This window comes from Callospermophilus lateralis, chromosome 6, assembly GCF_048772815.1.
Source record: "Callospermophilus lateralis isolate mCalLat2 chromosome 6, mCalLat2.hap1, whole genome shotgun sequence".
NCBI classification, from domain to species: Eukaryota; Metazoa; Chordata; class Mammalia; order Rodentia; family Sciuridae; genus Callospermophilus; species Callospermophilus lateralis.
Window position 1 is genome coordinate 160,117,889 of NC_135310.1, and position 22,726 is coordinate 160,140,614.

The 22,726-nt window shown below is 42.9% G+C and overlaps 4 protein-coding genes across 4 annotated transcripts; 2 read left to right on the plus strand and 2 right to left on the minus strand.

The window, feature by feature from the left end:
- Positions 1 to 828: 828 nt before the first annotated feature.
- LOC143400976 (histone H4) lies at positions 829 to 1,147 on the plus strand. The gene has a single exon (XM_076857954.1). It carries the CDS (start codon positions 829 to 831, stop codon positions 1,138 to 1,140), a length of 312 nt encoding a protein of 103 aa, XP_076714069.1. The 3' UTR covers positions 1,141 to 1,147.
- A 1,898-nt stretch (positions 1,148 to 3,045) lies between these two features.
- H1-6 (H1.6 linker histone, cluster member) lies at positions 3,046 to 3,681 on the minus strand. The gene has a single exon (XM_076857955.1). The coding sequence runs from the start codon at positions 3,679 to 3,681 to the stop codon at positions 3,046 to 3,048; it is 636 nt and encodes a 211-aa protein (XP_076714070.1).
- A 1,897-nt stretch (positions 3,682 to 5,578) lies between these two features.
- Positions 5,579 to 13,341, minus strand: LOC143401620 (histone H2B type 1-C/E/F/G/I). The gene is made up of 2 exons (XM_076859282.2): positions 12,914 to 13,341; positions 5,579 to 5,831 (listed from the first exon to the last, which is right to left on the minus strand). The coding sequence occupies exon 1, from the start codon at positions 13,301 to 13,303 to the stop codon at positions 12,923 to 12,925; it is 381 nt and encodes a 126-aa protein (XP_076715397.1). The 5' UTR covers positions 13,304 to 13,341; the 3' UTR covers positions 5,579 to 5,831; positions 12,914 to 12,922.
- Positions 12,919 to 17,019, plus strand: LOC143401619 (histone H2A type 1-C). The gene has a single exon (XM_076859281.2). It carries the CDS (start codon positions 13,641 to 13,643, stop codon positions 14,031 to 14,033), a length of 393 nt encoding a protein of 130 aa, XP_076715396.1. The 5' UTR covers positions 12,919 to 13,640; the 3' UTR covers positions 14,034 to 17,019.
- The last annotated feature ends 5,707 nt before the right edge of the window (positions 17,020 to 22,726 follow it).

The window sequence follows — 22,726 nt, forward strand, 5'->3', positions numbered from 1 at the left end:
TTGTCTCCAAAACCTGAGCAAGTTGAAAGTGGATGAATACAGGCAGTAAGGGAAGCCTGTTTGTAATTTCGTGGAGATCAGACAGGTTCAGCAGTCCAGGGAAAGGGGAGACAGATAACTGATTACGCAAGCCCCCAAGCTTAGCTCTGTTCTCTTGTTCCCTGATTCAGACTTTTGCCAAAAAATAAAAAAATAATAATAAAATAAAAAGTCAATAAATGTTGACTCAAATTAGAAAACAGGAGATAGATTTAACTTGCAGTTGTTTTTCTACCGTTTCATATTCCCAAGCATAAAAGAGACTTTTTAGGTAGTTTTGTCATGGCCAGCCTTAAACTTTACCCAGCATCCAGACAATCAAAATGTGTTGGTTTAACGAGGAATACCTGCAGTACTGGAGATAAAGTCCATCCACACAAGAATCCATTTTATTTTAGACGTTGTTTGTACTCACGCCCAAGGAACCCCTACCTAATTTATGCCTACTAGGTGAAAACAGAAGGAAATGTGGGATGGGACTCCTTCTCAGTGACACTGACCCAATAAGATTAATCGCAATTTGCAGAAGCGCAGACAGGATAACGCAATACAAAACAGAAGTAAAGCTTTTCAGCCAAAGCAGTCAGTACCTCTCCTTCCAGCCGCCCAATGAAAAGCTACGTTTCACTGACCAATCAAAACATCGAGGTCTTAATAAGGCGTTCTTTTTGCTCCACCCCCTTCGGTGACCTAATTTGGAAAACCCCAGTCAACGTAGGTGGTTTTCAATCAGGTCCGCATGAGTATTATTTAAAGGGCTTGTTAGGTCTGGCGGTACTGTTCGCAGCCATGTCAGGTCGCGGCAAAGGAGGCAAAGGCCTGGGCAAGGGCGGCGCCAAGCGCCACCGTAAAGTCCTGCGCGACAACATCCAGGGCATCACCAAGCCCGCCATCCGCCGCCTGGCCCGCCGTGGCGGCGTCAAGCGCATCTCCGGGCTCATCTACGAGGAGACCCGCGGCGTGCTCAAGGTGTTCCTGGAGAACGTGATCCGCGACGCCGTCACCTACACCGAGCACGCCAAGCGCAAGACGGTCACGGCCATGGACGTGGTCTACGCGCTCAAGCGCCAGGGCCGCACCCTCTACGGCTTCGGCGGCTGAGCGTCCTGGTGCCGCCATCACCTGCTTTTCTCAACTAAAGGCCCTTTTCAGGGCCGCCCACGAGTTCATACAAAGAGCTGGACTGGCCTTAAGGGGTTATAAGGCTGCTTAGGAAAAGTGACTTGATGAATCTTAGGCCAAGAGGGAGATACAATGTACCCGGCAGCACATGCTTTAAAAGTGCTCGTACATAACACGTTTGGAAGCATTTGAAAAGCGCCCCTTTTGCGTGTAGCTGGGTGGTCTGAGACGATTGCACATAGCCTCCTATTTCATCACATGTATTGCACAACCTAAGCTTCTCAGGCAAAACACTCAATGGGCCGTGAAGTTGAATTTTGGGGGGAGGTTATTAACATTTGCACTGTACTACTACTGACTAAAGTGAGGCCTTGTAATGTGCCACCGGACTACAGGAAAAATGACTGGCTATATTGTAAGAGCTGTACAAAAACTTGGAAAACTGGAGACAGGTTGGTAACACCAAGAGCAACCTGTAGGGAGTCCCAGTGTTGTAACTTGGGGTCTGGTGGTGAGCCATCCTTCATCCTGTATGGGCTCACTGCCAGGTCAGACAAATGAAGCATGGTCTTGGACCATTCTCACAATTCCAGCCTCGTAGGAACATGAGGAACATCAGCTTAAAGGCAGGCAAGAACGGGGTTGATTAGCTACACATAGAAATCTGTTAGGTTATGTTCCATTTTAGTGCACAATTTTTACAAAAAGCCAAAATATATAAATGGGAGGTGAGGACCTAGTGAGCCACCGAAGAACATACTGGAATGCACTGCATAGTTTTGCAGTGGATTTTGTTCAGTCACTCCTGAAACCACAGCTGAAAACAAATTTACATTAGCATAGACTTAATATTTATGATAGTTATGTAAGAATGCTAAATCAAATTAAGGAAAAATTAAAAATTTAAAAAGGTACTTCAGCTTGGACCCTGTGTATTTCTACAATTTTTAGGACAGAAAGATTTAATTTGGGCCCTAACAACTGCAGTCATAAATATTTCTATAAAGGTTTAAGGTAACTTTTAGTTATTTCAGTGTATCTTGGCCTGTAGACTGCTCTGGCACTCTCATAAATAAGATGTATTAAAATATTAAGATCAGCCAGGTGCTGTGGCACACACCTGTAATCTCATGGCTCTGGAGGCAGAGGCAGGAGGATTTCAAAATCAAAGCCAGCCTCACCGATATAGTGAGGCATGAAGCAACTCAGGGAGAGCCTGTCTCTAAATAAAATACAAAATATAGCTAGGGATATGGCTCAGTGGTAGAGTGCCCTGAGTTCAATCCCCAGTACCACCCCCCCCCCAAAAAAAAATTAAGATGACATTCCTACTAGACCAATAGTTTCAAAATACACATTATGAAAGATGACGTTTGTTGATGTATCGGTCATCTCATAGCATAAACACTACTTGACATTCTTGCAACTGTACACTGAAAGTATTTTCAACCATCACACAGGAGGAACATTAAAGTTAATGAGAGGTTCAACTTCCCTATCTCCAGTCCTGGAACACAATGATTCATAATTCAGTCAATGGACACCAGGGAAACTGACTAGAATTATACATCTTAAAAGGGTAAACTGGACTTAAGAATTTTTTTTTCAACAAAATGAAGCTTATTTCTGTGCTTATTCCTGTTCTCCATTTTGATAATTCCAGAAGCAGATAATTCTGCAAAGCAGACCGTCTTCTACAGCACACCCTTCTATACCCCAACTACATTTGCCATCTCATGTGGTCAACTCTATCTCACTAGTGTAACTCACCTTGCTAGTACAATATAAGAACTAATATTTTTCCAGTGTCAAGCCATTTTAAAAATTTGGGTGGCTCTTAAAAGAGCCTTTGGGTTCGTAGACAATTCGGCTTATCTCCTCTCTTCACTTCTTCGAAGCCGCCTTCCTAGGGTTGGCTTTCTGCAGAGCCAGCTTGGGCTTCCCGGTCTTGGGCTTCCCTGCTCTGGCCTTGGCAGGGCTCTTCCGCTGCTGGATGCCCTTGGCTCCTTTGGTCTTCCTCCCACTCGCCGGAGCTTTCTTAGGTGTAGGCCTGGGCTTTTTGGTTCCTTTGTTGGTTTTGGCACCCTTTGGGGACCTTGAGTCCTTGGACAGGACCAGCTTCTTGGCCTTGGCAGAAGTAGGCTTTCTGACTTTGGCCTTGGTGGCTTCAGGAGCAGCCTTTCTGCTGAGCTTGAAGGAGCCAGAGGCACCAGTACCCCTGGTCTGCACCAGAACACCCTTGCCCACCAGACTCTTAAGAGCCAACTTGATGCGGCTGTTATTCTTCTCAACGTCATATCCTGCAGCGGTCAGGGCCTTCTTGAGCGCAGCCAAGGACACACCTGCTCGCTCCTGGGACTCGGAAAGAGCCTCAGTGATCAACTTGGACACCGAGGAACTCCGAGCCTTGCGACCTGCACCTGTCAGGCCGACCGCCTTCTTCCCCCGCTTTTTGGCAGGCGGCTTCTCCATTGGGCCTGGAACAGGATCAGTGGGAGCTGCAGGAGCTGTTTCGGACATAGCCGAAGAAGCAGGATGTAACAACCACCTACAAGTGTGGAAAGTGGCCGGGCCTCAGGGCCTTATATAGGGCAGGGCGCGCTGTGATTGGTGCATCGCTCAGGCACCGCCCCCGCCCTCGGAGGAGGAGCATTTGTGTTTGTTTACCTTGAAAAGTTGCATCCCACAAAACTGGTGGGTAGCAAATCGCCTAGGTTCCACCACAGGATGGTTCCTGGAGACCCACATTTCACATGCCTTTTAACCTTTCAGTGACAAATGACCCTACGTGACAAATCTTTTCGAGAAAGCCCTCGATTCTTCGTCAAATTCAAGAGAACGAACCAAACATCCTCTTTTCCTTGTTAATTCAAAAAAAATTTCTAGTAGAAAACTTACTTCCTGTCTTCCAAATGGCCTTCCATATGGGTAGCTTCTTATTGGTGAAGAAAAGAAATTATTCATGCCCCGATTTTTATTGAAATTTATTTATATATGTGAAGGAAGTAACACAGATCTCTTAGCTGTCTCACTGAGGAGTTAGAGAATGTATAACTACCTAAAAACTGCAGCAGAGTGTGTCCTTATTTAACCAAGGATCATCAAATAAAACACGATCCACAGGGATGAGGGCTGTCTGTGATTAAAACCACCTCCCAGTTCCTGGAGCTATATGGAAGACCTTCAAGGACAGGGTGGTAGCCGTGATCTCAGGAGATCTGCTTGGCCCAAATCAGGCCACCTTCATGGATGGTGTCCTCCACTGGGTTTCGTTTGTCCTTTGTTAATTCAATATCTCCCCATCCTGGTCCCAGATAAACAGTCCTTGCCCCTAATTAACTATAGACGGTGAGGCAGGAACCCTGGTCTGAAGTCCTAGTGGAAACTGCAGACCCGATCTCTAAGACTGGACTGGCAGGTGTGGCTGCAAATGTGCTGGAAAAATGTTCTTGAAAGAATGCCCGGTACGTGGCCCTGAGCTTCTCCCTACATGCACTGTGATTCTTGGTTTATAGATATTTCCCTATAAGGAGATCCCAGGTGCATTTTTCTGAGCACCCTATATTTTTATATGTTTCTCTGACCCTCCACGATACCTGAGCTTTTGTGCCATTCAGTGTTAGTGGCTTATGGATCAGGATATGGATCAGGCTGATTCTTATATTTAGAGGTTGACAGAAGTTATCATCCCATTTCTTTAAAAGCAACAAAGAATTGATGAATTTAGGAAATTCTTAGATTGTATAAAAAAAGAAAAGAAAAGGAACCATGATTCATATTTTACCTTAGCTGAAAAGGTACCATAAAAACAGGCACACACACACATGCACACACATATGCAGTACCTGTCCTGTACTAGCTGTAAAAAAGAAAAATAAGATTTATGTATGATATAGATATGTAATTCACATTCCCCCAAAATAGGAATCAAAAGCCCAAGGGAGGGACTGGGGCTGTGGCTCAGTGGTAAAGAGCTTGCATAGCATGTGTGAGGCCCTGGGTTCCATCCTCAGCACCACATAGATAAATAAAATAAAGGTATTGTGACCATCTACATATATATCTCCCCTCATACCCAGAATATTAGACATTCACAAAAATTGCGTTTCTAACCAGTTACCTATAAAATCATATATTAATAGCATGATAACTACATTTGCTTTATATCTATTTTTTTTATTTTTAATATTTACTTTTAGCTGTAGTTGGGCACAATACCTTTATTTTATTTATTTATTTTTATGTTGTGCTGAGGATCACACCCAGGGCCTCGCGTGTGCTAGGCGAGTGCTCCACCACTGAGCCCCGACCCCAGCCCTTTATATGTATCATATTGTGTGTACACTATGTATGTTCATATTCATATAGATAGCTATCTCAGATACATATAATAAATAAGACATACTAGGAGTTGTTTTTTTTGGTTTTTTTTTTTAATGTTTCTCTTTTCACAAATTTCTACAGTGAATATCTAACACTCTTACACTCAGGGGAGAAAAATAAGAAATGAGTTCTTCAGCCAGGTGTCTATGGTTCCTTCCTTGATTGTTAAATGTACCTCCATTTGTCTTTTTCCACTGTCACTAATTTTCATGGTTTGACTTGTGAGATAAAGCAGTGTCCAGCAGGGAAGCAGAGGTGGAGAGATGTCTAGAGGCTGTCTGTTCCTCCTGGGGAAAGAAAGAGATTGACCAGTTAGTTCACTGCTGCAGCCCAGCCACGTCATTAGACTGGACTCGGAGAACAATATGATGACTATGGCGACTGGTATTCACTGGATGTATTCGCTGTGCCAGGCACTGTTTGAAGCATTTGCCAGAAGCCAGTGCCTTTGGCCATTGCCACAACCTTATGAGGTTATCAACTGTCATTCATCCTGCTTACAGATGAGGACAGTAAGGCCCAGAGAGGTTGAGTTTCAGGGGCACAGCTCTTGGATGACAGACCTCTGCAGTAAGCCCTCTGGTCTGCAGCCCTCTGGTCTGCACTTAAAGGAGACATAGTGACAGGAAGCAGAGGTGAAGATGGTCCAAAGTGGGAAATCGGCTTGGACGTGCCCTGCAGAGCTGCCTGAGAGGCGTGGAGAAAGCCCTCAAGTGAGGGCAGGCTGGGGTTCAACAAGCTGAGACAACAAACTGTAATCTACAACAAATTGTAACTCGCTATCTTTGCTAACGGTGTCATTGCTGGTATAATTTTTCCAAGGGCTTCTTGCATGGAGCCATCAGTTGGCTTGGTATTGTGGCATTTTGTATCCTCCCCTTCTGCTTGTAGCAGATTATTTATGGTGTTTGTGTAAAAACCACTATGGTCGTCATTTAAATTAAACAAAAGGGGGAAATGTTAGGGTCTGTAAACAAGTCAAGATGGCACCTGACATTTTGCAGAGGGAGTGGTTTGTGAAGTAACATCAGCGAGCCATTAAGTGTGGAGATTCCTTATTGGTTGACTGCTGTATGTAGTTTATGTTAATTAGATAAGCTGTGTGGAATGTATAAATACTGCTCCTGTCCTACAATAAACGGCTCCCACTCCTGCTGTATCAATGTACATAAGTTGCTCGTCACCCCCGGTTATTTTGCTGCAGCCGGACTGCGGCATTATGTGATTTTTCCTTTTCTTTACAAGTAAACAAGGCAGATCTCATTTTATGCTCTCCAGTGTCCAAACTCAGCCAGAGTAACGCATGCAGGGACTGCATAAGAGAATACCCCTGTAATTCCTGTGAGCTGACACAGAAGTCTGGCCAAGGGTTTCTGTGACAAGTGTCCCACATTCAGATAACCTGATTGCTTGTAACTTGATTCATACTGTACCCAGGCCATTACTTCACTTTGGAAAGACAGAAACTTTTGTTGCATCTTTTGCATGTAGTAGTAAAAAAAAAAAAAAAAAAAAAAAGAAAAAAGAAAAAAAAGTAGTCACATTTAGATAGTTTTGAAAAAAGATCTGGCAGGAAGCACAGCCTGGTGGTAGGGGGGTGGGCATGAGGAAGGCAGTCCTCTCTCTAGGTGAGGAAGGACACTGTATCCCCCCACCAACCTTTGGTGACCGTTCCTAATTCAAGGGGTGACCTCTGATGTCACCATCGTACATTTAATAGACATGTTCTTACTTGCAGTCTTAACAAATCCAAGTACCACACATGTTCTCCTAACACCCTTGAAAAGGCACCCCATTTAAGGACTATGCTGGAAGTCTCTCCTCCCTGTGCTCATACCCCCCTACACACACCCTTCCAGTCTCCTACCTACAGTGAAGGCGATGGAAATGGGCCTCTGAACAGTGGAGAGTAGAGCCAATAGAGCTTTATTTCTCCTCTTTTCTCATGGCTGGATCATTCCTCAAGGCCACCCCATGCTCTCTTGCTAACATTGAGTTGTTTGAGGATCAATTCAATAGATGTAGTAAGACAGGACAGTGCCAGACACACACTGAGTACTACACCACTGTTAACCACTAGAGCCATTAGCCATCGGCACTGAGGTTAATATGGGTATTTGCAGATCTGTGACCATGCCCGGTCCCCCTTTCCCTGAAAGTCATCCCTCTCTCTCATTCTGTGCAATCACTTCCCATAACTTGCTGGCTGCCCGTCTTCCTCAGGTGACATGCCAGCTCAATGTGGGCAGCAACCTTCTCCTCTTCCAAGGAGACTGGCCTGGGTGGTGACTCCTTAGCAGCTGACAGACCAAGAACCAGATACAGGTCCTTCAGGCAGGAGAGAGTAGGAAGACCCTTCTTGGATCATCCTAAGACTATGGCTATGCTCCGTCTACGCTAGGTGTTGTCACTGCCTCGTCAGAAGCCATCATGGGCCCTTTAAATGGGAACAGAAGGGTAGGAGGAAGCAGGAGAGGTCAAGCAGAACGGGGAGGACACAGAGCTGGACATGACCACAGAATGTGCTTGCCTTCCTCCGTTGAATCCTGCTCGTTTCTCTGCGTGGACGCACAGAAGTCTGAATGTTCCTGTTTCCCTGGCGGGGAGGTGGCGTCAAGACTGAGCTCTGGCCAAGCAAGGAGGACAGCCTCCCAAGTCACTGGGCGTGAAGGCCTGCATGACCATGCCCAGCTAAACCCACTAAGTTTTGAGGGTTTATTTAATACAACAGCAAGTATGGCTTACCTTGCTTTGATGTGAGGGTTATCTGTTGAGGCAAACTCAACCTTGCCATTCATACTAGAATTGAGGGCCTGTCATACCTAGACCTTACAGCCACATGTGCTCTCCTTTGTGATGATAAACAAATATCACCCCCCTGCACACCTCAGGCACTGCAAAGCTTCCGGAATGCTAGCTGGCTCTCTTTAGACCTCTGGGCATGAGGGGCTCATGATCAGCTCTTGTTGCCTTGATTAAGCACTGAGAATGTCACACCCTATGGTCCTCACCCCCAACACTGCTCCTTTTTGGATATTCACACCCCCCCCATGACACTTACTTTCTAATAGACCACATATTTGACTTTCTATGCTTTTCTGTTTTACTCTCCTTGAGTCCTAGCTTCCAGAAGGCAGTGATTTTGGCTGTGTTCACTGGCATATACACACATGTAGAACAGTGCTTGTTGTTCAAAAATATATAAAATCAGTCAACTAATTCCACTGTTTTTGTACATCTACTATTTACCAGGCTCAGGGACAGACCCTAAGGATATTGTGGTAATGAAATCACAACTCACAAGTCTCGGCAATTAGGTGGAAATGGTACAAAAGTTACCCAGAACAGTAGGGAGATGGAGGTCAGAACACTGGCCAAGCCAGGGAGGGAAACGGCTGATGTGTGCATGCATACATGGCCACAGTGTGGGGCATGACAGAGGGGCAGCAGAGGTCCCAGGGAAGGGGCAGCAGGAGAGCCAGGTGTGTCTCAGGTGTTCCTAGAGGATCCTGAAGGCAAGAAAAACTCTTTTAAGCCAGTAGCAGACCACCCTCAAGGCCGCAGCTCAAATGACAGGAGGATGGAGATGCTTCCTTCCTTTTCCTCACTTCCAGTTGATTGACATTCCCTTCTGCCCTCCTAGGAATTGATTGGGCCTAGTTCTGTCTCTGCCTCTTAAGAGTCTAAAGTCCTGAGCACTCTCTTCAAGCACTCTAAAAAGTCCTGGCCCTGCTGTCTGCTGGGCACAGGCCTCTGTGACCTCCACTTGAGGCTAGCGAGTTTTCTCCATGCAAGATTTCAGATCCTGCATCATCTCTGTAGAATTATTTTTATATATATATATATTGTGTGTGTGTGTGTGTGTGTGTGTGTGTGTATTGGTTCTGGGGATTGAACCCAGGGCCTTGTGCATGAGGCAAGCACTCTACAAACTGAGCTATGTCCCCAGACAAATTTTATATATATTTTTTAATTTCTAAAAATGTACTTCATTCAGAACTAAAATTCCAAATGTGTCTTTTAAAATCTAGTACACAAGGCCCATTACCCACATTGTTTAAGAATGTTTAACCGTAGAAATGAAAATTTATTAAAAATTAAAATTTCCAGTGTATTTTGTTCTATAGCTAAGTTTGGGCCTATAATAGATAAAAAACTTGAAAGGAAAATTGAGGGCAAGAATATAGAAAGAAGAGATCAAAGGAGAAAGGCATTATAAAGGTTTATTCTTATTGCTCTTGAACCCAATTCTTTTACTTTTGGAGAATTTGAATGGCCAGAGGATTAGCCTAGGTTTGCAAATGATAAGGTCAAGATTTTGCCTCAGGGTTGCCTCCAACAGGTAGGGTCTATTTCCTCAAAAGGAAACAAGTCCACCATCTCTGCCACTTTGTCCCTTCCAAGCCAGCAGAAGGGAGATCTAACACAAGGGACTAACATCCACAGTGAAATAAAGCCAGATTTTCTATGGATTGTTCTGCAAATAGCTCATTGGATGACAGGGTGACCTGAATATCTAAATGATTCAACCACCGTTCAACCTTCTTCCTCAGAACTGAGGTTAGAAGTAGCAAGAAAGTAGCTTTCTCCAGATTCACTGCCATTTTTCTAATTTATAATCACCAGAGGAATTGAGGACGTGGCAAGCTGAATGTTAGATTCAAAGAATTTAGTCAAATCTTAGAATATCTGGCACAAAAGGTCACACACAGGCAGCTGTGTACTCTGCCAAGTTGATTTTATATCTGGTCATCCAGTATTATGCAGGATAAAGGCTGAGAAAAATTAATTTTAATGACTTTTCAATTTAGAATCACTGGGATTGTTTGATAAAGTGGTGAATCTACATCCCCTTCCAAATCAAGAAGATTCAAAACCAATGTTGTTTTTATATCCTTAAAAACATGCCTAGAGAGATAATTACATATATTGTAGGAAAATGCATTCCCTTTTAAACCTATTGGGTAAACACAACACAATCAGTTGACAGTTTTATTTCACATAATTTGTAAAATTCCTAACATTCATGATAGACTAATTCCTACCAAGATCTCCAATCATAAACTGCCTCAAGTCCTCTTACTAAAAAAAAATGGTTAAAAACACATCTTGTCAAACAGATGCAGACACAAAGCTTTGTATGCAATAAAGATCTTTAATCTTTATAATCTTCTAGAAGGTACATCTATTACCTTTCTCTTTAGGGTACAGATGAAAAAATGAGGCAGAGAGAGATCAAATGACTTCCTTCAAAGTTTCAGTGCTTACAAAGAGTCAAACTTAGGAGATTCTGTCCCCAGAGGCTTTTTTTTCTTTCTTTCTTTCTTTTTTTTTTTAATCATGGAATGGTGTTCTGCAGCCATTTTATTAGAATTCCATTTGTGGAACAAGTATTATTTTTCCATTTCATTTAATTCTCACCTATCTTTATAAGTAGGCAATTATTAGCATCCCACAGTCTTAAGATGGTTGAGTTTGTCAAACCATTATCTCATCTAGTTAATTATTAACACACCTTTACTTATGTGCAAGTTATATCAAACCATAGGATGACTTCAACTGGCAAAGTAAAATAAGATTTTTATAAAAGAGGAGAGAAAAAACACTGAAGACTGGGTCTAAAAATAGGATATTGTGGTAGCTCATTATTTTCAAAAGAGCCCAGTCTTTTCCTGAATAGATCAAGGACTTTTTTTTCCCTTTTGTTGGGGATGGATCCCTGAGCCCTGTACTAAGCAAACACTATACCCCTGAGCTACACTAACCAGGGCCCAAGGGCTTTCAATGAAATTTTTAAAATCAAATTTTTAAATTCGACTAATTATTTTAGCAGTTTACTCTTCCTTACGGTGTGAAGAAAATAAGTGCTCAGTGCTCAATGACTGTCAAGGAAGATCTAGAGACAGTTTTTTGTTGTTGTTGTTTTGAGGTAAAAGGCATCTTAACTGTTTTACTACTTTGAATTTAGGATAGGTAAAAAAATAAAGTTATCAGAGAAAACTGGTTATTATGTTAGGATGCAAACATAAATCATGAGTATATAAAAGCAAAAAAAAAAAATAAAGACATAAATCATGGGTATATAAAAACAAAAAGTGATGGTACATATTCAATCGAATTTATTACACTACAAAACAGTACCAACTTTTTAAAAAAATAAACATGCTAAATGGTCATTCTCTTGTATTTACTCAAAGAGTGTAACAATTCAGTTTTTAAACTGACAGAGTCCTTGTAATTTGTAACATTATAAAAATTAACCCTCCTTAAAAATTACATTATGATTTAATTTAATTCAATGCATGTTACAATTTTAAAATTTTAAATAAAATGTTTACTCATTTAACCAATAAACCTAGTGAGAAAAAATTTAGTAAATTCAAATTAATTACTTTAACAAAATAATCCCAAATGGAAAAAAATAATAATCTCTAAGCTTCTGTAAACAATTAGAAGAGTATTATGTTTACATTATGCTATTAAAAAGAACCATATTAAAGTAAGATAATTTTAGTGAGTTTATCCATAAGGTAATCTTGATTAGAAAGGTGATTTTCCCTATAAATGTATATACCAAGTATTAAAATTTTCGTTTAAAAAGTTTTACATTTCCTTATATCCTATTTAAGCAAGACCTCTAATAAAACTGTCAAAACTGTTACAGTCTAGAGGTAACACCTTTAAAACAACTTGATTTTTTCTGAAACATTAGGAATTTTTAACTTAAAATCGATGTGTTTTAGTTTATTATACTCTTTCCAGGTGTCGAACCTGCAGACATCATAGGGTGCTTACTTAATCTTGTAACCAGGATCACACGGCCTAAAATGTAAAAAAACAACTCAGTAGTAACTGTCTTTAACTTAAAGATCCTGACTGCTTAAGATGTAATTTCAGCCTACCGTTTTTTGGAAAGGGGAAGTCGTTCCAGTGGAGACCGCGTGTGCCGAGTCTCCTAGCTTCTTAACTCCCTCACCCTCGCTCCAGCTCTTCACTGTCGCCAGCGTGGGTTGGTTTTTCAATTTACACCGCACTTGAAGCTGCCCTCTCCTGAACTGCAATCACAATCCAGGGTGCGTGTGGCCACTAGTTTTGTGCGCAAAACCACCAGACCAATTGCGGCAGAAGTGGAGCACTAGTATTCAGAGTAAAGATTGGCTTGTGTCTACCAATCAGATCTCGGCATGCTGAAGTGTCACAAAACCCAGTGCTTACTGCCTTAATCCCCAAGACAATATGAAGCCACTTTGACCATTTCGACTTGATTCGGTTTAATCCCTAACTAAATTCAGTGTTGTCCACAGCTCTCTTTGTGGGCATGTGGGTGGCTCTTAAAAGAGCCTTTGGGATTAGGTGTAAAAACGCTTACTTGGCAAGTTCACTTGGAGCTGGTATACTTGGTGACCGCCTTGGTGCCCTCCGACACGGCGTGCTTGGCCAGCTCCCCGGGCAGCAGCAGGCGCACGGCCGTCTGGATCTCCCGGGACGTGATGGTCGAGCGCTTGTTGTAGTGCGCCAGGCGCGAGGCCTCGCCCGCGATGCGCTCGAAGATGTCGTTCACGAACGAGTTCATGATGCCCATGGCCTTGGACGAGATGCCGGTGTCGGGGTGCACCTGCTTGAGCACCTTGTACACGTAGACGGAGTAGCTCTCCTTGCGGCTGCGCTTGCGCTTCTTGCCGTCCTTCTTCTGCGCCTTGGTCACGGCCTTCTTGGAGCCCTTCTTCGGGGCAGGAGCGGACTTCGCTGGCTCAGGCATTTTAAAGCCTTAAAACAGCAGAAATACAGTGAAAGTATGAAGCAGATTTCTGCTATTTATAGGGCATTTATGCTAATGAAGGATGCAGAGCAAGTCTTACCTAATTGGAAGATAAACGGCAGTGCTGTCATCCAGGGGCAGAACTATGCAAATGAGGTATGGAAATACAGCTTTTCTATTGGTTTCTTAACTGATGCTTATTGTGGCCAATCAGAGAGTCGGATTTACTAGCCAGGAAATGTCTATAAAAGCAGGCCTGTTCTACATACTTCCTGGCCTTATTTGTTTTGCTGGAACCTGTTTTCTCGTGTTGGTGTCTTGAGTGTGCAGATCTACGATGTCTGGTCGTGGCAAGCAGGGCGGCAAGGCGCGTGCCAAAGCGAAGTCTCGATCTTCTCGCGCTGGGCTGCAGTTCCCTGTTGGCAGAGTCCACCGTCTGCTGCGCAAGGGGAACTACGCTGAACGAGTCGGGGCCGGCGCGCCCGTGTACCTGGCGGCGGTGCTGGAGTACCTGACGGCCGAGATTTTGGAGCTGGCGGGCAATGCGGCCCGCGACAACAAGAAGACGCGTATCATCCCGCGTCACTTGCAGCTGGCCATTCGCAACGACGAGGAGCTCAACAAGCTGCTGGGCCGAGTGACTATCGCGCAGGGTGGCGTCCTGCCCAACATCCAGGCTGTGCTGCTGCCCAAGAAGACCGAGAGCCACCATAAAGCCAAGGGCAAGTGATCTGACATCTGAGCTTCCGGAAACACAATCAAACCCAAAGGCTCTTTTCAGAGCCCCCCACTTTCTCAAAGAAAGAGCTGATACTCATACTAACTAGTTTTTGTTTTGCTAATTACTCCATACTAGTGTACTTAAAACTTACCTCTGCCTTTATTTTGGAGGACAATGTAAAAACTGGCCTATGGTAGGGAACTGTAAGTCGGGTAGTGACAACATTTGTATGTACTTGGTCATATTCTCAGGACACCATTTATAAGATCGTGCGACTGGTAAATTAAGCTCGAGTTACCAGCAGGCGAAATGGAGCTGCTGTCATTACACTGCTAAGATCCTGAAAAGTTTCTAGGTCTCTTCAAGTTTTGGGCCGAAGAGTAATTTGCTTTGAATGGGGAGTGCGAGGGCAGGGAAGCCCAGCGCGTCCAAGGCTTGCCCAGGCCTGGGTTCCTGGGTTAGCCAAGCAGAGGAGTAACAATCAGGACTCCTGGAGCTCCGCTGAAGCATTTAGAGTGGAATGGTTTCATTCCTCTATTTAAGTCTAATGAGTAGTGGAATTTATTATTGTTAATCCAAGCAGAAACTGGTTCCTGCAGATGTGCCTTCTGCTTTCCAGATACTAACTTGAATAGTGGGGTCTGGTGACATTGTCTCCATATCTCCCTCCTTTCTTCCCAAAGCTGCTCTCAAAGGGGAAAAAAAAAAAAAAAAAAAGTCTAGCATCCCAGATCTCAGTGAAGGCCAGGTGGTAGGAAATCAAATGGATACCTTAATGGCCACGTGTTAAATTTTGCAGCATTTTCAAAGTTATGAAGGCTGAGAACCACCAGACTTGAAACAAATCTGGCCTCGGTGCTCAAATGCCTGACATTTATTGCATGTTGGAAAACATGGATCCTTACTTTAGAATTACTTCATTTGAGCCTTAGGACTATTTATTTTCCATTTGGATTTAAATCCACCTCCCCCACTTCCTAGGTATATGACCTTGATTGGGTCTAGGTCTTTAACTCCTTTGGTCTCCACCTCTTCCCATCTTTGTTCACCATCCTTTGGAAGGAGCTGCTCAGCAGTGAAATCAAGTTTGGGCTGATTAGGAGAGATGGCTTCTTAGGTATTTCCTGTGTGCCAGGCACTTCTCTGTGTGCTCCCACCATATTAATTCACTTAATCCAACAACCTTAGGAAAAGTTTCTCACCCTATCATAGATTTAATAATAAAGAAACTGTGGAACAGAGCTTAAATAAAGTCCCAAGGTCAGGACTACTAATGATTATTGTCAGAAATGGAAACAGAAAAATCAACACAAAATAGATGAACTTTATTTGCATACCAGAAAGTTCAAGATGACATATTAAACTCTGTGACGAGCTTAAGAGTGGAGGAGAGATAACTTCCCCAGAATCTACATGAAGAAAGGGAGGAGGGAAAAAAGAAAGCCAGTGCCTTTTTGATTTAGAGTGTGACTGGTTTGGCAGAGAGATGGTTTCCAAGAGATACCCAGGACTTGATAACCCAATATGTGTTGAGTAAGGCAAGAAGATAGAAATTTGGAATAGAAATTTGATTGAAATTTGAACTCTTTCCTGTGGCTCTAATAACAAAAGTTTGTATTTGAATACTGAGTGATACATTGTGAACTCTATTAACCTCCATGGTCTGTTCTCTTCAGCAAGTCTTTCAATAAGGTCAAGGACCCATGATGTTACCTTGTATCTAGTCAGCACAGAATCTGGCTTGCATAGAGGCTTGGTAAATGGGCACTGAGGCAAGGTTGAGCTGCATGAATCAGTGGCTGCACAGTCAGGAAGCACTTTGTTGTGGAGGGTCAGTTGATTACTAGGGGAGACATGAAGTACACACCAGATGGACACTGTCACTAGCATCCTCTCTTTCCAGTAGAACGTCCCTCTCTTCTAATAATCCAGTTTGCAGTGGGATCTTGTTTTAGGAGCATAAGAGAAGCAGAAGGGACCAGTTGACCACCTCTTACCTAAGAGACACAGCGAAGAGCCTGCCTCCAAGCCAAGGACGTCCATCTCAGCTCTGTCCTGGCTCTCCGTCTCCAGCACACCTCCTTACCATCAGCTTGGCACTGTCATTATTCATGTCTAAAAGCCCTAGTTACCCTTGGGTAATTCTCTATTGGACAGTAAATTCCCCATAGCTACAGTTGGTTTCCAGTGCTTGAGCAGGTGTCTACCTTCCATGCCTCAAGGGTTCTGGGAAAGACTATTTAAATTGGAGCAAGTTAATGAGATTGCTACACCCAGGCCAACCTAGTTTCTGAAGGCACCAGACTGCAATGACAAAAAGTTCATCCCAGGGTGTTACTAAGAAGCAAGTCTGGGACTAGGGTTGTAGCTTAATTGGTAGAGCATTTGCCTAGCATGTGTGAGGCACTGTATTCAATCCTCAGCACCATATAAAAATAAGTCAGATAAAGGTCTGTGTACATATAGTACCCAGATATATATAATCTCCCGAGTAAAGTTCAACATAATATCTCCGATTGTTATATTTCCTTTTTACACTGCCAAGTAATCTGCAAGCAATATTATTTTCTTCTGTCACCTGTCACCTCTACTCTGTTTTTTTTTTTTTTTCCTGTTGTAGTGGTTGCTGCTGTTATCCTGTATCATTTGGACTCTTTTTTGCAAGTATAATGAATTTTAGAGCCAGCTGTAAAGAATTCTTATGTATTTTACAGTTAGATTTAGGTTACTTTGTAAGGTTTGTCAACTGTTGATTCTAAACTATAATCATAAATTTGTATACTACTGGTAAATATAGTGCATGTGTATTAAAAGATTTTTAGGAATTTTAGTGAAATAATTTTTATGCACACTGAAATAAGAATATTGGTAGTCATAGGACTCTCTCCTCTCTATTTTTAAAATTCCTTTCCAGACATAAGGCAAAGATTAACATAAGAAAGTTTACTAAAAGACACCAAGAAAATTTTGTTAATAAACAGAAATATGTACTGTTGTTGTGTTTTCTGTTTGTTTGTTTTAAGGATAAGCACAACCATTGCAACTTCCAGAGAAATAGAAATGTGGCATGTAAACTTCAACATGAAGTGAATTAGTGTATCATACTGAAACCATATCAGAACTTCATTGACTTCACGGCTTTCGTTGTCGTTTGGGCAGCATGAGGGAAGCCCCATTTTTAGGATGTAGAATTTATGCACATTGCTTACACTCGAGGATCCATCTGAAAGAAGCAAATATGCTAAGCTCTTGACTTGGGAATATGGCCTCTGGCTGCCTGCTCAGCTTAAACTTCCAACATACCCTTGACTGTCTGAGTCTACCAAGACTGCCACAACAAAACGATGCAGATTGGATAATGTAAACAACAGAAATCTATTTTCTTATAATTCTAGAGTAAAGAAGCCTAAGGTCAAACGCCCTGAGGTTGGTGTTTGCTTAGCCTTTCTCCTTGGCTTAGAGAGGGCAACTTCTCCTGTGCTCCCACAGCCTTTCCTCAGAGAGTGACTAAAGAGTGCTGCTTCTTCTTATAAAGGCACCGTGCTATGGGTTTAGGGGCCCACCCTTAGGATCTTCTTTAACCTTCCTTACCTACTAAAGCACTATGTCAACTAACACTCACAGTAGGGTTTAGGGTTTCAAAGTGAGAATTGAGTTGGAAGAGGGAGTAATGTCCATAACATTCCCCCTCTGGCCCACTGAAATTTATGTCCCTCTACCAGGCAAAAGGCATTCACTCCATCCCAATAGCACTCCCCCGCCCCTTCTTAATTCATCACAACATCAAGTTTAAAGCCCAGAGTGAAATATTTATCATCTCAATTACGTATAGGTGAGAATCAGGTAGGATTCACCCTAAGTTAAAATTCCTTTCCGGACATAAGCCCGGGAAACCAGTTCTAGGCTTCTAAAATGCAATTGTGGGGCAAGTATAATATTGACATTCATCTTAAAAGGAAGGAAAGAAGGGAGGGAGGGAAGGAGGGAGGGAGGAGTGATGGGCCCTCAGGGAGTCCATGGCCTGGCCAAGCAACCTCTGTCAGATCTGATGTCTGGGGAATAATCCACTTTGGATTGATGCTCTGTCTCCCAGGCCTGATGGTGTGGCAGACAGTGTCACCCTCATGGCTCTGAGAGGGGGGTGACCTCTTCAGTTTGGTGGGTTCGCTCTGGGCAGCACCCGTGGGACCCGGAACCCTGGAGGAGGTGGAGTCAGCCTTGCCTACGCCCCGTGCTCACCCACTGCATTGGTGCCTTGGTGGTAGAGGCAGTTCCCATGATGTCTGGATCCCTTGGGGCATTTCTTTCCTTTCTTGGCAAGATGGAACATGCTTATGGCTCTGTGGTCTTGTTCTGGAGAATTCAAGAAGTGGGACGCCTTCCTTCATTCCTTCCCATTTCCTGTGTTTAGTGTAAATGGCAGCGTCCCTCTGGTCGTCATCCCTTGGTCTTCTGTCTTCTGCTGAGACGGCTGATTTAGTTCATGAGAGGCACCCGTGATATTTTTATCAAACGCTACCCAACACACCTCCTTAAGAAAACCTTTCTCAACATTTACGATACAAAAAAACTGACAATTTCCCAAACTTCCTAGTTTGAGTTCCTTAACAATTCCTGCTTCAATTTCTCTTTCCTGTAGCAGCTTACCGTAAGAAGTAAGGAGGATCCAAATTTCACCTTCTGGACTTTGCTTTCAAATCTTCTCTGCTAAGTATCCTGTTTTGTTGCTCATAGGTTCTACCTTCCCTCAACACTGGAACATAGTCCAGGCAATTTTTGTGCCACTTTATAACAAGGACCACCCTTTCCTCCTGTCTCCAACAACACATCCCTCACTTCCATCTGAGACCTCGCCAGAACGGACTTAAACATCCATATTTGAGCCAATATTTTGCTCATGATTATTTATGTATTTGCTAAGGAAATGAAGTGTCCTTTCCACCTCTCTTCTTTTCTTTCTGAGTCTCTATCAGGATTGCTGTTACCATCTGTATTTCTACTGAGAGTCCCTTCACAGCAAATAGTGTTTTCTAGCATGAACCTCCAAACTCTTTCAGTCTTTACCTATCCCCAGTTCCAAAGCCATGTGTACATTTTTAGGGATTGGTTGAACCAGCACCCCACCTCTTGGGACCCAGTTCTGACAGTCAACTTGAGTTGCTGTGACCAAGCACCACAGACTGAGCAGCTAAAGAAGAGAAACTGATTTTCTCACAATTCTGGAGGACAGGTTTGAGATCAAGTCCCAGCATGGTCAGCTTCCAGGGAGGTACTCTTCCTGCTCATAAGTTCCCCCCGGCCTGCGGCCAGCTGAACATATCCACTCTTTCCTGTATTTTTTGACACCAGAACTGAACTGCAGAGATTTGACTTTATGCCATAGCCAATGTCCTTGCATTAAATATTTATCTCAAAATGACCCAAATGTTTTAAGCTCTAAATTTTAGAAATGTGGAGCCTGCTTCACGTCTCTCTTTCTTCTGTGTCTCTTCGATGGTTTCCATAATATTGCCATTTCAAGGATCACCTCTTTAATAAACCTCCAATTTCCCAACGATGGCACTGCCTTTTCCCTGAAAAGCAAAGTGCATCTCTAGATTCTTTCTTGACACCTTCCCTAGAGATGCTAACAGGCCTCTGAACCCGAGTCCTTCTGAGCAAGGGTTAACACCATGCTCCTTCAGAAGGTCACCTGCTCCTGGCCACCCCGCTCAGTAAGGGCTCTACCACAAGTCCACGTACTCAAGTCAGCCTTTCAGGAGTGAGACCTGGTGCCTTTCCTTCACCTCCACAGATCCATGTCACCACATCTTCCAACCATGTCTGAAGGAACTCTCTACACATTTTTTTTTTTTTTTTAAGAGAGAGAGAGAGACAGAGACAGAGAATTTTTTAAATATTTATTTTAGTTTTCGGCGGGCACAACGTCTTTGTTTGTATGTGGTGCTGAGGATCGAACCCGGGCCACACGCATGCCAGGGGAGCGCGCTACCGCTTGAGGAACATCCCCAGCCCCTCTCTACACTTCTTACCTAGGAGGCTGTACGTGACCATCTCCGGCTCTGGCCAGCTCTCTGACCTCACTTCCTTTGCTATTTCCCAACGGCACCAGCTTCTACCCTACCAGGCAGCTAAGCTGTTGTTTCAAGACATTTGCATGGTTGGTGTAGTTCTCTGAGATGCCTGTCCTCTGACTTTTCTTTCAGTGAACCATTCAGGTCTCAGCTCCTCCTCAGACAGCCCTGACGTTTTTAGTCCTGCCTGGAAAGATTGAAGCTCCAAAAATGTGGACATCAGGTGACATTGTGGGAGACCATCTGTGTACCGCTGTGTGTGCGTGTGTGTGTGTGTACAGACATGTTATTATTAAGCCAGGAGGAAACACAAAAATTGTATAGGAACAAATACAGACCAAAAGGGGCCTAAGATGCAATATCTGTGAAGACAGCGTCGACAATGGCAGTGACCTGGGATGTGAAGTTTAATACACTCAATTGACAAAGAGGAACAGCAAATATCAGGAAAAAAAGAAGACGACATAATATAAAAAATGACTGAGGAGGGTGTGTTATCTTCTTCATTAAATTCAAATGGCCAATACCTATATGGGGGGAAAAACTACTAACCCAACTACTAATTAATTTATGCATATTAGAGCAACAAAAAATAATATTTCTCACCTACAAATAGGGAGTTGCTTACTAAAACCACTAATATCAGGACTGCTGAGGACAAGTAATAATTTCCACTGTCATATCATCTTGGAGAACTTGTCCTGGTAATATCTACTACCAGATACTTAGGAAGGGGAGACGTCTATCAATTAGAATAAATGCCCTGCTGTGTAAGTTTGCATGTTGAGAACTATTTTTTCGGTACTAGAATAAGAAAAAAAAAATCTAATTATAGTTGCACATTTTCTGAATAACATAAATGAGAAAAACATTGACATAAGCAATGGGACATCCACCCATCCTAGGCAATATTAAGTAGCTACCAAAGACAATATGACAGTGAGAGAGTCACACAACCCATGAGAGTAAAGGAAGAGAGGAAGGTACCAGTATGTCTAGCTCAGGTCGGGAAGGGTGGTTGGAACTAGGAGAGATTATTAGCCTTTATAAACATCTGTGTATGAAATGTTAAAACAAGCATGTATTAATTTTGTAACTTAAAGCATAAAAAAAGTAACAAAAAAGCTTCCTCTCTCTCCATTCCACCCCTAATTACTTTCTATTAATAATACTGTTTAAAATGTTTAAAATATGCTGAAATTGGCACAATGGTGCACACTTGTAATCCCAGCAACTCAGGAGACTGAGGCAGGAGGGTTCCAACAAAATAAAAATAAAAAGGGCTAGGGTCAGGCATAGTGGCAAACACCTATAATCCCAGTGGCTCCAAAGTCTGAGGCAGGTGAGTCACAAGTTCAAAGCCAGCTTCAGCAATTTAGTTAGACCCTAAGCAGCTTAAGGAGATGTCATTTCAAAATAAATAAATAGGCTGGAATGTAGCTCAGTAGTAGATGGTAGAGTGTCCCCTGGAGCCCAGAACCACACTCACACACACACACACACACACACACACACACACTCACACTCACACACACACTCACACTCACACACACACACACAAACACACAAATGTAGCCTGAGATGTTTGTTTATCAAATCCCTCCTTGTTTGCCTCTTCCCATCAGATGCTGCTCTGTTAAGGGGAGACCTGGTCTGTTCACTGTGGTCCCCCAGTACCTAGCAGAGGTCCTATCCCTTAGTGAACACTCAAATAATCTAGTGAATGAAACAGAGAATAGACTCTTTGCCCAGAAAGCCCTTCCACCGTCCAGTGCATGGTTGTCTAAACTTCTATATAAAGTATCTGTTCACAAACCGTTGTGAATACACCACTCATCCTACCCAGCTTTCAGGACCTCAGTGAGATTTGGAGGTTCAATCCATTTGTTTTTTACCCTCTACCTTTCCCTGGTTTCTGCACTAGCCTCTCTAGATTGGGTGTCATATTAACCCTCTATGTTTCCAAGTAGCCATTATTTTTTTTAAGGGTCTGCTCGCTTCTGGTTGGAGCATGCATTTTTTTAATGCTTTTTCATATGCTCTGATTCTATGACTAATAGAGTTTGCTTACAATCATAAAAATAAAGGGGTCCCACAATTGGTAAGTGATAAAATCAGTGCTGTGTCACCCACTTACGGTGTCTGCTCTGTCATACGATCACCTTTCTGTTTTTACATTCTAATGCTGGGACTGTCCTGTTAACACTCTCATCTCATCTACAGGGTAAGTTTTTTGAAAAATTATGTCTTATTTGTCTGGACACTGGCACTTCACATCTTCTGCATACAATAGATCTTCACTAAATATATGGAACAAAGGGCTGGGGATGTGGTTCAAGTGGTAGCGCGCTCACCTGGCATGCGTGCGGCCAGGGTTTGATCCTCAGCACCACATACAAACAGATATTGTGTCTTCCAAAAACTAAAAAATAAATATTAAAAAGTTATCTCTCTAAATATATATATATATATATATATATATATATATATATATATATATATATATTTGGAATAAAGATCTTGACAAGGAGACATACCTGGGCAGGATGGAGTCCTCATTATCTAGCTACAGGGACTGGGAGCTTATTCTGGGGTCATGCACCATTTTAGTTCCTTGTTCTTAAATTC

Excerpts from the sequence above, each read along its gene's own strand:
- LOC143400976 (XM_076857954.1), top strand. The coding sequence starts at position 829 with ATGTCAGGTCGCGGCAAAGGAGGCAAAGGCCTGGGCAAGGGCGGCGCC.
- H1-6 (XM_076857955.1), bottom strand. The coding sequence starts at position 3,681 with ATGTCCGAAACAGCTCCTGCAGCTCCCACTGATCCTGTTCCAGGCCCA.
- LOC143401620 (XM_076859282.2), bottom strand. The coding sequence starts at position 13,303 with ATGCCTGAGCCAGCGAAGTCCGCTCCTGCCCCGAAGAAGGGCTCCAAG.
- LOC143401619 (XM_076859281.2), top strand. The coding sequence starts at position 13,641 with ATGTCTGGTCGTGGCAAGCAGGGCGGCAAGGCGCGTGCCAAAGCGAAG.